This window comes from Delphinapterus leucas, chromosome 11 (genome assembly GCF_059928025.1).
Source record: "Delphinapterus leucas isolate spDelLeu-1000000601 "Yukka" chromosome 11, BTC_Dleu_Yukka2, whole genome shotgun sequence".
Lineage (NCBI taxonomy): Eukaryota > Metazoa > Chordata > Mammalia > Artiodactyla > Monodontidae > Delphinapterus > Delphinapterus leucas.
Window position 1 is genome coordinate 15,038,157 of NC_143139.1, and position 16,524 is coordinate 15,054,680.

The window sequence follows — 16,524 nt, forward strand, 5'->3', positions numbered from 1 at the left end:
AGAGCAGCCTCAGCAACAGAGGGGCAGGAGAAATTGCCTGACGAGAATGCCATACTGTCGGGACCCTCTGAAGTTTCTGTTTTGTTTCCACTGTTCTATTTTGCATATTTAAAAGTGCACTGGCTCAATATCTCAAAATAATTATTTTGCTTTATGTTAGAAAAAAAAGGGGAAAGATATGGACACCCATTCTGGCTGTTTTATTGCGATGTACAGCTAACACCGTGTCCGGCACCATTAGTTGCTATCTGACATACCAAACATAGATAAACAGGGAAGCAGGCTCAAGACTCTCACCCATTTTGGAAAACAGAGGAACACGACGGTAACCTGCAAAAAGAATCACATTTGATGAGAACAATAAATAAATTCATCAACAGTGGCCCTAGTAGTGCTCCTGAGAAATAATACAGTAAGCACATATAAAAGCTAGGACTACGTAGTTATATTCCATCCCATATATTAATTTTCCCCCAAAGTAAAATATTTGACGTTTCTATCCCGACTTCCTACTAAACACCACACAGCTCACACTTCTCCTCCCTCAAAGTGCAGCATCTCCAAAATTAGCCACCACCCTTCTGCTTCAGAAAGACTGTTTCCTAGGTATATCTCAGATGGTGGTAGAAAAGTAAAAATAAGGATAGAATTGGGAGCACAGTGTAAGTCACCCCTGAAAGGTAACTGCAAGGCAGCCCTGGAAAGACTCAAGAAAAGAGAGCCTTGGGCTCCCAGTACCTCCTCAGGTGGGAAGAAGGACTCACTGCTTCTCCCTTCTGTGCAGTTCCCATCCTTCATTCCTTCACGGTAGTCATGCCTACTCTTAACTGAAACAAGAGAGCTATGTCCATGTAGAGAAATTCTCATACAAGCCAAGTTTGTCTAATTAGTCTTCCTAGAAATCCCACTCCCCAACCCCACCTTCTGTATCAGAACACATTTCTGTAATTCCACTGGGAGAAAATATGTGTCAATACATAAATTTTCCTTTACATCTGACTGTCATGGAGAGAGCTATTTGGTATATAAAAGCGTGTCTTTGGAAAACTCCAATTATATATAAACATTAGCACAATCATCTTACTTTTAGGAATATTACCTTTGTTCATGCATAGAACTGGTAGAGTATATTGCCCAAGAAATTCATTTCCAGCTATTAAACCTTGATTTTCAACAACAAAACGTATCAATGCCAATTCTGGCACCTGAATAATAAATGTGAATGTTTCATTCCATCTTGGACTAAAAGCTGAAATATAAAGAAAGAGATACAACCAAAAAAAATCAAACACCATCCCTAGAGAAAAATGCATAATATCTGTTCTCTAAAATTCTTATTTTCAACACTTTTAATAGTAATAATAAAAGCTTGGGGTTTAAAGCACTTAAATTTTTAATGCACCCAATGACAAAGGAATAATAATGACAATAATAACACTTATTAGGTGTCTACAATTTCTGGGCAATATTCTAAAAAGTTTAAGCAGATAATCTCATTTAATCCTCACAAAAACCCTATCAGGGTTATTTCTATGCACATTTACAGATGAGAAAACTGAGCCACAAAGATGTTACATAAGCTCTGAAGGGTTTCACATAAATAGCCATTAAGTGCTCGGGCAGGGAGTCAAACAAATGGAGTCTGATTTCAGAATGGAAACGTTTCACTATTATACAATATGACTGTTGTGTTCCAGCATTTTATTAACAAAGAAACTGAGACATGAGGAAGTTAAATAACATCATTTTTCTATATCAGGTCCTATTATGAGAAGAGCTCTATAGACAGTTGTTGGAATGAGAGCTCACTAATGTTTGCTCTCAAGTCAGCTCCTGATCCTTCTTTTGACTAACTGCTCATTTTAAAATCCAAAGTCAAGGAGGAGCTTCAAGATGGCAGAAGAGTAAGACTAGAGATCACCTTCCTCCCCACAAATATATCAGAAATACATCTACATGTGGAAACAACCCATACAGAACACCTACTGAACGCTGGCAGAAGAACTCAGACCTCCCAAAAGGGAACAGACACCCTCAGGCAACCTACATGTAAAGGCAGGGCCAAATCCAAAGCTGAACCCCAGGAGCTGTGAGAACAAAGAAGAGAAAGGGAAATCTCTCCCAGCAGCCTCAGGAGCAGCGGATTAAAGCTCCACAATCAATTTGATGTACCTGCATCTGTGGAATACATGAATAGACAACGAATCATCCCAAATTGAGGAGATGGACTTTGGGAGCAATGACATTTTTTTTTTTTTTCTTTTTCTCTGTTTGTGAGTGTGTATGTGTATGCGTCTGTGTGTGACTTTGTATAGCTTTGCTTTTACCATTTGTCCTAGGGTTCTGTCTGTCCTTTTTCTTTTTTTCTTTTTCTTTTTAGTATAGTTTTTAGCACTTGTTATCACTGGGGGATTTGTTTTTTGGTTTGGTGGCTCTCTTTTTTCTTTCTTTTTTTTAATTACTTTTTAAATTTTTTTAATAATTATTTTTTATTGTAATAACCTTATTTTATTTTATTTTTCTTTCTTTCTTTTTCTTTTTCCCTTTTATTCTGAGCCATGTGGTGGACAGGTCGGTGCTCTGGCAGGGTGTCAGGCCTGTGCCTCTGAGGTGTGAGAGCCAGGGTCAGGACATTGTCCACCAGAGACCTCCCAGCTCCACATAATATTAAGCGGCAAAAATCTCCCAGGGATCTCCATCTCAACGTCAAGACTCAGCTGAATGTGGATTTCTAACCTCTAGAACTGTGAGAAAATAAATTCCTATGTTTTAAGCCAACCAGTCTGTTTTTGTTGCTGCTGAAGCAGCCTGAACTAAGACACTGAGTAAGCATGAGTTAGAACTAAATTTGTGGTATCTTTGTATGGGTTGTTTGATCTAACCCAACCTGTCTGATATAATCTCCCCATAAACATGAACTACTTCTATTTAATTTCAACTCATTGAGCTTCATCAAAACAAGATGATGAGGACATGGGGAGGGGGAAGGGTAAGCTGGGACGAAGTGAGAGAGAGGCATGGACATATATACACTAGCAAATGTAAAGTAGATAGCTAGTGGGAAGGCACATAGCACAGGGAGATCAGCTCGGTGCTTTGTGACCACCTAGAGGGGCGGGATAGGGAGGGTGTGAGGGAGGGAGACCCAAGAGGGAAGAGATATGGGGATATATGTATACACACAGCTGATTCACTTTGTTATAAAGCAGAAACTAACACACCATTGTAAAGCAATCATACTCCAATAAAGATGTTAAAAAAAAATACAAAGTCGATGAGTAATTTATGTCCTTAGCAAAACAGATTATCCCAAACACTCTCTTGCCAAACAAGAAATCCAAATTGTATCACAATGTGACCCAAATCAGATAAAAATTAAGCATAATTGAATGGAATCAAGAAATTCACATCCAGATCAAATATACACTCTTATTTAATAAAAACTCAGAAGTTCAGAGAAAAATAATGTATTATTTTTCATTGTACAAAGGCAATGCTACACCTACTACTTCAATAGATCTGTCCTTTGAGTTACATTTCAAGAAGTATTGAAGCATTTATGACTAATTGTACCATATCTATGTTTTCTATGGTGCATCTGTAGTCACAAGTGCACATTTACTAAGAAGCAATCCAGAATGCAGTCTATGCCCGTAAAAATATTAAACAAATTGACTCACACTGAAATAATAACCATCCTACCTTGCCCTAAGAAAAGAAATAATTCAACAGAGTATAGGGGCAGGTTTAAGAGTCAGTTCTTTATAGACACTGAAAAATGTCTGCATGAAATTCTTATACTAATTTATTCTTTCTCCTCCAACCCTCCTTCACCATACTCTCTTTCACACACACACACACACACACACACACACACACACACACACAATCATATACAGACATATATGAAAGTCCTTTTAGTGTCAAAATAAAATAAATAAATAAAAAATAAACCAGAATACCAAATTTGCTTAGTTACAAATAGAGTTAAAAATCACTTCCCCACCTTACCCAAATGTGATCGTTTTCCTCCCAGACTCTCATGTCTTTCATTACCCTACGATTACCCTAGTAGCTAGGTGATCTCAGAATCCCTCCTGTCCAGTTATCTACACCCTTAGTCTTGTTAGTCTTCCTCACATGCATCCTCCATTCCTTTTCTGATGCCACAGCCCTTGTTTAGGACCTGACTTCTACATGCTCTAACCGTGAGATCACATCTAACTCTATTCTGTATTTCTCATCTCTCTCTCATACACTTCGTCCTCTCTACTCTGCAGAAATGATCTCTGGAACGCTCAACTCTCTTAGTGTTTTGTATCCTTGTTTAAAAGTTTTAATTTTATTCATTTTATACAGAAAAGAAAGTTTCTACTACCTTATCATGGCTTTCACTATTTTCCATGACCATACCCAAGGTAAATTTCTCATTTTATCTCACACTAATCTTTCTTAAGTACACTGCATTTGAACTTCTTTACTCTTCCCTAACATGTTTGAATTTTGTTTTCTCCATGTTTTAGCACTCAAATTATTACTTTTGCCTTAAATTTCCTTATCCTTGGGAATTCCCTGGCAGCCCAGTGGTTAGGATTTGGCTCTTTCACTGCCATGGCCCAGGTTCAATCCCTGATCAGGGAACTAAGGTCATGCAAGCCTCTCAGCATGGCCAAAAAAAAGAAAAGAAAAGAAAAAGAAAAAAAGTTCCCTTATCCTCAATCTCTATAAAAATTCTACTCATTTGCCAAGAACCATCTCGAAATTTGTCCCTTCCATACAATTCTCTGTACTTTCTTTAAAGCACTAATGACTTTTTCATAACAGTTTTACTTATATTTCATATTCCACACTGAACTGTAAACTATCTACAGTAGAATTAGTTGGGACATACATAAGAATGCAGTTAATAAACAGAGATTTGAAGTTTTTTGATACTTAGAACCAGGCTTTTAATATAATGGGCCCAGTAATGTCTGATGAACCAAACTGAATTTCTGTAGGGATATTCTCATAAAACCCAGGGATGCAATCAAATTTCGGGAGCTAGAATCATAGTATTATATAAGGGGTGCATTGAATAAATAAATGTTCTGTGCATTTTGTCATGAAGATTCAAGTAAGGGGATGGAGAAAACAAGGGATAGGTTACTAGAAGCTTCCTGATAGCAGTTACCATTTCTTGACACTGCCATTTCAACTCTAAGGGGTGCCAAATAAGGCAGGAAGTCATCACTAATATCCCTTCCCACTGATAACATAGGATGAGGTAGCAAAACTTCCCAAACCTTTTTTCATGCCTTTTGCACTAGGGGCCATGCTGGAGGAATATTCTGGATTTGGGAGGAGTTGAACATTGGACATTTGTGGGGGGGGTATTATCACCAAAGAAGAAGAAGTCTACTAAGACTGCACCTGCTTCTCTGTCTGTGCCATTTAGCCTGGAGCATATTTCCAGACTCTGAAATGAAGTCCACTATATTTTGGGAATATCCACTCATAGAAGATTCTAGACTCAAAGGATCAGTTGCAAGCTCTCTTCCCAGGTGATTCTAAAAGTCAACCCCAAGAATCTATACTTTTCTAATTTCCTTCATGATTTCAACTTCAGAGAAGAAATAACAATGTCAGTACTGTATTACCTAAACTATCATGGGATGCTGGAACACTGAAAATCTTACCAAAGTCATTTCTTCCATTCCTACATTTCCCTTCTGGCAAAAATGACTGAATTTTTTATCCAAATACTGTACGAGTAAGTTTCTATGGCATCCTTAGCCTGAGTCAGAAGCCACAGACCTCTGATCTAAAATAATTCAAGTAGTGAAGTAAAACTACGTAACATGTGGTATCAGAGAAATCATAAGTTCTTTATTTTACACAGAGGCTAGAAGCTAAGTAGATTTGCAGCTATCAAAATGTCACTCTTAATTCAGTCATACAAGGAAACATAAAAAGGAAGTAAAAATGGAAAAGCCACTAATTTTTCAGGTCAGATACATTTTTGTATCTGTAATCTGAAAATACATCTAGCCAACATTAAGTCATTGTCAAACTGTTTTTACTGCATATAACACTTTGGTCATCTTGAACATAATGCAAAGCCTTTTCCTTATGAATAATAAATATGTATCAAAACTCTATCAATATATAATTTTTAAGCTTTTCAACAAGAAGTCTAATAAATGTTCGATAAAATATATTAGGAGCTCACCATTTTTTTTAATTACACGACTCTGCTGTTTCATTTGATCATTTGGAACTCCCAAAATTTCTATAATCACTAATGTGTCAGCTTTGTTAGATGATGAATGATAACTGGGAGGCAACTGGATCCCACTGATGAGCTGCACAAAAATAAGGGAATTCAAGAATTTAGCAGAATGTCAAACTGCACCACTGCTTAATTTCAAAATAAAATAGGTTTTCCAAAAATCATGATTGACTAAGTCATTTCCCACCAAAAAAACAAACAAACAAAGTAGAAAATAGTGCCAATTATTAATTTTAACTCTTTTATCCTCAAATATCAATAGATGAACACCAGGAACATGTCTAAATTATTCCAGTTTACCAATATGTGATTATAATAGAATCCACATTCTCCAAGATTGATGGTCCAACAAATATTTTTATTTTAAAATCATTGTTATGATTCCCTTCTACTGTAATTCAGGCTGAGTCGCTCCAAAAACATGAACTCTTTTCAGATTCATATTGTATGTATACAACAAAAAAATTGTAAACTATAAATACAACTTCTGAAATATAAGAAAAAACACCACATAATTTCCTATGATAGCATTCTCTGACAGTATAATTTATATGTTTGGATAATTTATCATGAAATTTTACCTTATCCATTGCTTTCCATATTATCATAAGTAACCTGAGTTTGACAAAATCAATTATTTCATATATATATATTAGGGACTGGATAGCAGAAAATGCTTAACAAAGTAACTAATAATAGTTTTATTTAGTCTTCTATTAGTCAAGCTAATTGTTGAAGCACAGATTTGTTTTACTTTAAGGAACAAAGTCCGAATTAAAAAAAAACAACAGTATTTGAAGTGTACTAGTTTATAGAGTGTACTAATGTAAAAAATTGAGACATGATTTCAATTTCTGAAGATTATAATAAAGAGGAACAAATAAATAATTGTTGTGAAAAAAGAAAGAAGGAAAAGAAAAGAAAAAAGCGCCAGTGTGTAATTTTTTCCTTCCTACATCCACAAATTATGGCATCAGCTAGAAACCAGAGTAACTGTGCAAATATTTAACAACCAGAATGGAACAGGCATTCATCAATAAGCATAATTAGATATCAAGGTAACTTGAAAGAACATTGACTGTAAAAAACTAGTACACTGATAGCAGAGCCTATCAGCTGAATATAGGCCCTCCAGGTAATAAACCCTTATCAGTATGGAGAAGGTGCATACTGAAATAGAATTTAGAGATTTATTGTTCAAATAATTTGTACACTCTGATTCACAAAGCCCTTCCAGGGGCCGCTGCAGAGGATGGAGGTCAAACAGAAAACCCTTAGTGGTCAACCAGATAGTTCTGTTTTCATCTATTGGTCTTATACATGAGATTTTAAACTTAGAAAATGATACCTTAGTTTTTATAAGCTTGAAAATAACTGATTTAATCCAAAGTTCTCTGTTTACAGTTGACAAAGAGTAAACCAGAAATGTTACATGGCTTCATCAAGGACATAAGAAAGCTAATGGTAAAACTAGGCCTTTTTATTCCCAAATCATGCTCTCCACAATTTGTACAAGTCATAATGTAATCACAAAGCTCCTTAGAACAATCAGAACAAGAGGGGAAGACACACATGGCTATGGCAGCAGCTTCCTAGGAAAATCATCAACCCTGCCTCTTTCACACCATGTCACTTACACCCCTACATGAGACCTCTCAGAATACAAACAGGTGGCATTTGTAAACACCTATGCATACCAGCTATCCTCCTTCTTCACTTTCTCAATAAAAGAGCACATATATTCTCTTTAGTATTCTCAACTTGAAAAAGAAATCATTCATTCAATTAACCTACATGTATTGAACATATACTTTGTGTCAGTTACTGTGGATAAGGGTTGAAAAAAACACAGTCCTTATCCTTAAAGGACCCTCAGACAAGTGGGGGGAGAAAGACAAGTATAACAAGTAGATAATTATAATTTACAGTGTGGTAAGTGCCATAATGTATGCATGTATAGGGTGTTATGGAAAAACAGAAGAAAACTTCAAAAGAAGCACAGGAAAAAGCTTCCAAAAAGAAGTGACACTTAAAGTATTGAAAAATGAGTCAGAATGCAATAGGCAGATGAAGGATGGAAGAGTAGTCCAATCAAAGGAAATAGCATATGCAATACATAGAAGAGTCATTATGGACAAAAAAGAAGGCTTCCATACAGTTTCGGAATGGGTTGAAAGGCTGGAAGAAGTGAGAGATGAGGCTAGAGGAGTAGGACAAAGCCAGACTAAGAAAACGATCAGGAGACACAAATAAATATTAAGTAGGCATGATAAGATTAGCACTGCAGCAAAATCTCTCTGGTTGACTTGTGGAAGATGGACCAGGACAACTGAGACAAGGCTCCCTGAAAACCCCTTAGGAAGCCAAAGGAATGGAGGTGATGACAGGTAACAGATTCCTAAAAAAAAGACAGTAACAAATGACATCAGATCAAGGGGATGGATAAGGAAGACATTTAAAGTGAGATCTACAGAACTTAGAAATGGATCGGACATGGGAAGTGAAGGAGATGTGGAAGACAAGAATAGCTCCACTTTTCTTGCCTGAATTAATTGAGTCAAGGAATTTGACTCAGTTCACTGAGATTTAAATAAACTAGAAGTAGATTTGACGAGGAAGGGATGTTCAGGCTTTAATATTTTAAGTTTGACAGAATATTGGTAAGGAGGCTAAGTAGGCTATTAAAAACAAGTCTTTATAGTCCAAAAATGAGGTCAGATTTGAGCATTGTTTGGGGTTGAAACAGTGAATGTGTATAATGTGAATGTGTATAAAAGAATACAAGGAGGATGTTTAGTTTGAGATGAGGATTAAGAAATTCTTTCTCACCCACAAATGAAAGTGAGAAAGAATCGCCTGCATATAGATTAAAAAGGAAAGAAGAAATCCACAGAAGCACATCAATGAGATTTGTGTGGATTAGGAAGGGATCTGAAAAAGTGGCTGAAACACCCCATCTTCTCACTAGAACAACAACTAGAACAACTAGACTAGTTCCTCTAAATTAGAACTATGCAATTTTTTTCATTCATGCAAAAAGGCAACAGAAAGACATTTTTCAGATATGGAAGGATGCTGAAATACCACCCACCTACATTACCTGAAAAGATTAACAGAAATTTAAAAGGCATTAAAGAAAATCAATAGAACTAAAAATATTAATGCATACTATCTAGCTTATATCATAACCAATAAAGGTAAAAGAAAAAGTAATGAATCTTACCCTTATCATAAGTATGATTGGATTACTGTCCATTAGTGCTTTATTTGGATTAAACTTTGTTTTACTATCTCTTAGGAAGTGTGGTTTCAAAATATATCCAGAACCACCATTATCCAAAAATTTCCCATTTTGAAGATCCATAGGCAGACCAGGGGTCTGGAAATTTAAGGCCACTGTGAGGGAAAAAGAGTATTTTGATATTGTCAGGAAATAGAGGGTATATCTAAAGAAACACAATTAAACAGTTTACTGAAACCTAATCATGGATTATATATCTTCGAACATTGTAAGAGCAAGCATTAGCCAAATAAGTCATGATTTTTAAACCTTTCTTTTGCCATGTCTTTGTTAACATATGAAGGTGAGTTTCAAAATTTAATCTGCAAATTATTTTACAGCTTTGAGTTAAAAAATCAAAATGGCTTACAGCATAGATTATAGAATAGCAATGTACATGTCAGAAAACATTCAGGAAATATAAGAGTAAAGAAAATCAGTCATTAAATGCTGGAAGGGAAGACACCAACCGTATCATAAACTTTCAGGTCTAAAGAGGTACTGTAATCACTTGAGGAGAAAGCGAGGAACAGGCAGAGCAATAATTGTTGTTAAAATAATAGAAACAACTCCGTATAGGCTGGTAAACAGCCACTATATGCAGTACCACCATCTACCCCCCACTGCCCTCCCCAGCATCCTGATCCCACCCCCTCCCTCTCTGAAAACCTATGGGCCTTGTCACAATCCAGCAGCAGAAGGGTTAACACCTGGCACTTTCTGACTGGTTAGTCCCACTGGTGCACCAGTTGATCAGTTTGGAATAAGGAGAGTCAGTCAAGGACAAATAACAAAGCTATGCAGTCTTACTTTTCAATACTATGAATGCAGAAGTGATTAAAGTACAAAAAGCACAGGCCACTCCATTTGAAGAGGCCCTTAGCAAATCTTTCAAGCAAAGGACTCTATCTTCACTGTTCTCTTACATCTCTTTTTGGTTTCTTTTTCCCATTCCTACAATTCCCATGCAAACTCCTCATGAATTTAACCTCCATGCTTCTACCCTCACCTAGATTTACCCTTTTCAACCTATTTAGGAATAACTTCAACTCTTGAAGCCAATGATTCATCATTGCTTGACTCCAAAACACCCAGGCTCGAAAATTCTCCAAAGGAAGCTCTTTTCATGAATCTTTTATTAATTCACAAAATGAATTTATTTTATCTTATTTTTGCAAAAAACTCAATATCCTATGTAACATACCCATTTGACAACCTACATTCCAAAATTCTTGAGGATTAAAATTAGAAGAGTCTGCTCTTGTTGCTTTGGGATATATTCTGGTAATGAACTTTGTGGTGTGAAGAATAAATTCATTGGCTAAAAAAAAGAAATTTATTAAAACATTGCAAAGATTTCAAATAAACTACTATGTCTATATATTTATTTAATTCTACAACAGTTTCAATAATGTTGATGTCTATTGTCCTGGCAGAAATATTTGCAATTCATGTAAATCAAAATAAATTCATGCCTTTGTTTGGCAGTGTAATTCACTGTTATCGAAAAGTTAATAATAATTTTTATTAAACAATTTTATGTAATTATTCACTCGAAGAAAGAAACAATTGGACAATATATTTCTTTTTGTTCACATCCAAATTAATTTCACTTTGACATAGAGTATATAAAATTCCAAAATAAAATGCATCCATTTTTGAAAACAAAAGTATCTTAACCCATTTTGGTTTTTTTCACTTAGGTTTTCATATTAGGAAAGAACTGCACGGAAGTCATATAAAACTATGTGATGTCATCCAAGTTAATCAAGTTGAATATTTAACAGACCCTCAGGGCTGAAAGAGACCTTAAAGTTACTCAACTCAGCTTCCAGCTGACCTTCTAACCACCATAGTACCTTTCCCCAAAATTCATTCAATTTGTTTGCATCCCTCCATTGAAAGAGAACTTGAAGGACTTCCCTGGTGGCACAGTGGTTAAGAACCCACCTGCCAATGCAGGGGACACTGGTTCGAGACCTGGTCCAGGAAGATCACACATGCCGTGGAGCAACTCAGCCCATGCGCCACAACTACTGAGCCTGCATGCCACAACTACTGAAGCCCGCACTCCTAGAGCCCATGCTCCTCAGCAAGAGAAGCCACTGCAATGAGAAGCCCGCACACTGCAAAGAAAAGTAGCCCATGCTCACTGCAACTAGAGAAAGCCAGCGTGCAGCAACAAAGTCCCAACGCAGCCAAAAATAAATAAATAAATAAAGTTATTAAAAAATAAAATAAAAGGTATTTGTTCTTCAAAAAAAAAAAAGAGAACTTGCTACCTCCCAATACTTCTGATTATTTCAAATGTCTTCCTTACAAGGAAAGGAAGACAATGTCTATACTTGAAGCACACACACACACACACACACACACACACGCAGAGTCTGTTTCAGTTGCTATACATATTCTTTATGTTTCTACTTGTATTTTTTTACACATTTCTAGTAATTCTATTTAAATCACTTAAGATTCAAAACTAATTTACACCATTTACCACTGGACACCCCTCAAATTTTTGAACATAGATTTTATGTTTCTCCAAGGTTTTTATTCTTTCACTAAGCAGGTCCTTTTCCCACTACTATTTCTGCTAATATGGTGACCAGTCATGGAAGAAATGGTTATTGCCTATGTCCACTCTATTTGCTCTTCAGGCTAGAACAGAATCATTGCCACTCTCATCCTACAAACTGTTCTTCAGGAAGCACTGTCAGGTAAAAAATTACAGTTACTGAAGTTAATAGTAATTACAGTTAATTTAATTAACTCAATTTTAGAAGTTATCCTCTCCTTGAGGAAAAGTTCACTTTGAAGCTACCCATGTACAAATGCACTTTGTGTGCCCAAGTGACATGGTCCCTTATCCAGTCCTAAACTAGATGTCTATCTGTTGATAAAATACGTACTCTTCTGGGTCTTAATTTTTTTCATCTACAAAGCGATAAACATGAATGATCACTATGGACCCTTAACATGATTTTGTTACTTCTGAGATTTAGAAATTAAACATTCTATTTTTTCACATAGCATGAGAAATGTGAAAAATAAGAAAAAATAAGAAAACAACATATAATCTCACCACTCAATTAATAACCCTGATAACCTCTTGGTATATATATATTTCCATTCTTTTGTCATATGTATATACATATTTTTAATTGAATCTTATTGTTTATTCCCTTTTATAAACTTCCATTTTTTAACTTACTAAGATAACACGAAAATCATTCCATTTCAGTAATATTCACCTACGACATTATTTTTAAATGACTGAAAAGCATTCACACATATGAAAATTTCTGTTTCTGATTTTTCCCTATTATAAACTTAATGATGTTTATTGTTTTTAATGATAGACATCCTTGCAGAACATCTTTGCCCAATCATTAATTATTTACTATTAACTTTTGGCACAAGAAAAATATTCTATACTCTTTCCAAAGAAATGCTGATGCTATATTTTATGACTCTGCTCTGAACTACCCAGTCCGTTTTCAGATTTTGAGCAAGTGTTTAATATGATGAGAGTGAGAGAATTATAACGACTTTTGCTGTGCCCAGACGTCCTGTCCCCATGAACAACAACAACAAAAACCATCCGATAGTTTGAAACAATGGAGGCTAGTAAAGTAGGTCATTCATATTCAAACTCTGTTGACAATAGTTCACAGTAAAAAATATGCTTTATATCACAACCCAACACCACACACACACATACAAAATTGTTTCACAAAACAATACTTACTCTTCCTGCCTACAATACATCTTCTCCATCCTATTATTTTCTTCTATTCCATTCCATTTTGTTCTATTCCATTCCATTCTACTCTATTCTATTCTTTTAACTGTCATTTAGATCTACTGAATTGACTTTTGGTCACAAGCCTCAATTTAAAAAAAAAAAAAGCCCTATATAATATAGGATCTTTCTAATAGGCAGTTTGAGGAGATAAGCTAAAGCATGCCTCAAAACCCTAGGGTTGGTCTTCCCTGGTGGCGCAGTGGTTGAGAGTCCATCCGCCTGCCGATGCAGGGGACGTGGGTTCATGACCCGGTCTGGGAGGATCCCACATGCCGCAGAGCGGCTGGGCCCGTGAGCCATGGCCGCTGGGCCTGCGCATCCCGAGCCTGTGCTCTGCAACGGGAGAGGCCACAACAGTGAGAGGCCAAAAAAAAAAAAAACCCTAGGGTACCAATGGCCAGCCAAATTAGGTAAACCAACAAATATACCAGAATCTGCATTTCCTAATAGCCAACAGCTTTTCTCAAGTCAGTCGCAGGTGCTGATTTCTCTGCCATAGCGCTTCTACATAAGACGGTATATTGCAATTTTAAAAAGGATATGGAGAGTCACCTGATTCTGATTATTAAGGTAATTGACTGTTGAGGCACAGGGTAGGCTGCCCCTAAAATGTGCTTCAGTGGCATATTGATTATTTTGAATTAAAGTGACTTAAGAAATGGCCAATGCAAGAGGGATGCTCTATCCCTCCTTTCTGTCTCCTTCAAAGCAGGAAATAAATGTCTCATGTGAAAGACGCACTCCCTGCGTCTGAACATAGGACACCCTTCCCACCAAAGACAGGGAATTCAGGGCTGAGAAGACTGTGAAAACAAACTTTGTGACTTCTTTAATTTACTACCCCAAGCCCAAACGCTGTTTGAATTCTTCACTAGTTGGTCACCCAAAACCTAAGTTTCTTTGTCCTGTCAATTCCTCACAAATTTATTGTTTCTTTGTCTAAAAAGTATAAAACCTGCTGACATTGGTCACTTCTTAGTTCCCATTTATATGAATTAAATTTTGTTTCTTTTTCTCCTGTCAATATGACTTGCGTCAGTTTTATTAGTAGTCCAGCCACAAGAACTCAAGAAGGATAGACGGAAAAAATTTCCCCTCCCGACAGACCATCCCTTTTTTTTTTTTTTTGCGGTACGCGGGCCTCTCACTGTTGTGGCCTCTCCTGTTGCGGAGCACAGGCTCCGGACGCTCAGCCTCAGCGGCCATGGCTCACAGGCCCAGCCGCTCCGTGGCATGTGGGATCTTCCCGGACCGGGGTATGAACCCGTGTCCCCTGCATTGGCAGGCGGACTCTCAACCACTGCACCACCAGGAAAGCCCAGACCATCCCTTTTTAAGTTGATGATATTCCCTGCCATATAAGTCTGAGAAGAAGGTAGCGTCTTCTTCCCATTCTCTTTCCCCGTTGTGTCTCGGGCTCTACCAAGCAGAATAAACCCAGAGTAGAGTCAGGAGACAGTGAAAAGAAGATGCAGAGACACATGGTCCCTCTGCAGGTACACAGCCATCTGGCAGTCTGGCCTGGGTACCATTCTTTTTTTTTTTTTTTTTTGCAGTATGCGGGCCTCTCACTGTTGTGGCCTCTCCCGTTGTGGAGCACAGGCTCCGGACGCGCAGGCTCAGCGGCCATGGCTCATGGGCCCAGCCGCTCCGCGGCATGTGGGATCCTCCCAGACCGGGGCACGAACCCATGTCCCCTGCATCGGCGGGCGGACTCTCAACCACCGCGCCACCAGGGAAGCCCCTGGGTACCATTTTTTCCCTCTTCTTCACCTTAGAGATACAGCCTCCCAGTCTATTTAACTCTACCGCTTAGTGCCCACCGAGTCCACAAAGTTCACCCTGGCTCCAGTCTCCCTGCCATAAGCCTTTATCATCTCCTCCCTGCAGACGGTGTCACCCTTATGCACTAACAGAAGCATCTTTCAGAAACACACAGGGGATCATGTGACTCCTGAGATTTCAATCTTTTCCTACTCACTTTGGATTGTAGGACAAAGTCCAAGTTCCTTGTAATTTGGCTTTGCCTACCTCTGTAGCCTTGTCACTCACTGCTCTCCCATGTAACCTGCTCACCACAGCCCATCCCAACAAAGTGTCCATACTGGACATTCTCAATCAAAATTTCATGACTTAAAATAATGGTTGAGTTCTGTGAAATAAAACTTAATGCGACCTGAGGCATATAACCCTTTTTAAAATATGTTAAATATGTTGAAATTGTACTAGAATATAGTTTTTCTAAACATCATTGATCAATTTTGAGACCTTAAAAGTGAACATAACTTGTTTAAACACTTCATCTATTTGAATCATAAGACCTTACCTCTCAACTTTGAAAGTTTTCGGGCTTGTGACTCCCCAATAGAGTTACTTTCATTAAATTGTTGATACAGTCTTGAATGGTGAAAACTTCTGAACTTCTCAATTTTAGTATAAATAACAAGATCAGATAGGGCCGTAGCTATTTTTAACTTTGCGGTGAAAAAAAAGGCAATAATTTCATATTTGCACTAATCATTTGAAAAATTATTTTTTCAATAAAGAAAATACGCTTTCAAATCAATGATTTTAGTCTTTTCATAAGATTATATCCTCAAAAACTATTTGGATTGGGTCAATGTGAATATGTTCTATTATGACAACATTTAATGTCAATTATGAGACAACCTAAACCTAAAATCCCAATTAATGTAATAAGTATTGAGGATGGCAATTATTTCTATTTCGAAAACACTTCTTGCGCATGCTCAATCCATGTGCTTAAGTGTCGGTAACGTGGACTGGGCCTGGCTAACCAGAGCTCTGCATTCCCCACAGTAAGTGGCTCAAGGATGCGCACAGCTTGGATCATAGCCAACGTGCAAAAAGAATCTGCTTGGTCAGCTGAGAGATAGATAGGCCTTCCATTGGATTTGAATCTGAAAGCATGTAAAACTGAAGCTTGGCAAAGGCCTGCACCAATATAGGAAAAGTAGGGCCAAAGTTGGAGAAAGAAATTTCTGTGGACTTTGTTTGATACACTTCAACCAAGTCATTCCTGAAATTAGAATCCCTTTCCCTAAACTTTTCATTTCTGTGGACCAATTGAATTAATTCACATTTTACTTAAACCAGCTGAATTAGTTTTGTATCTCTTGCAACCGTGTATACCTTCCTTTGTCAAGC

At 37.2% G+C, this 16,524-nt stretch overlaps 1 protein-coding gene across 1 annotated transcript in view; it reads right to left on the reverse strand.

Annotated features, from left to right (window-relative positions):
- Window positions 1-32: 32 nt before the first annotated feature.
- The window catches only part of PLCZ1 (phospholipase C zeta 1), a 43,329-nt gene continuing 26,837 nt past the window's right edge, over window positions 33-16,524 (reverse strand). The window contains exons 8-13 of the mRNA XM_022577692.2: window positions 15,683-15,830; window positions 10,756-10,872; window positions 9,495-9,667; window positions 6,212-6,344; window positions 1,100-1,249; window positions 33-330 (exon numbers count right to left, since the gene is read on the reverse strand). Coding sequence (XP_022433400.2) covers window positions 245-330; window positions 1,100-1,249; window positions 6,212-6,344; window positions 9,495-9,667; window positions 10,756-10,872; window positions 15,683-15,830 — 807 coding nt within the window. The 3' untranslated portion in view covers window positions 33-244. The remainder of the gene's footprint in view (window positions 331-1,099; window positions 1,250-6,211; window positions 6,345-9,494; window positions 9,668-10,755; window positions 10,873-15,682; window positions 15,831-16,524) is intronic.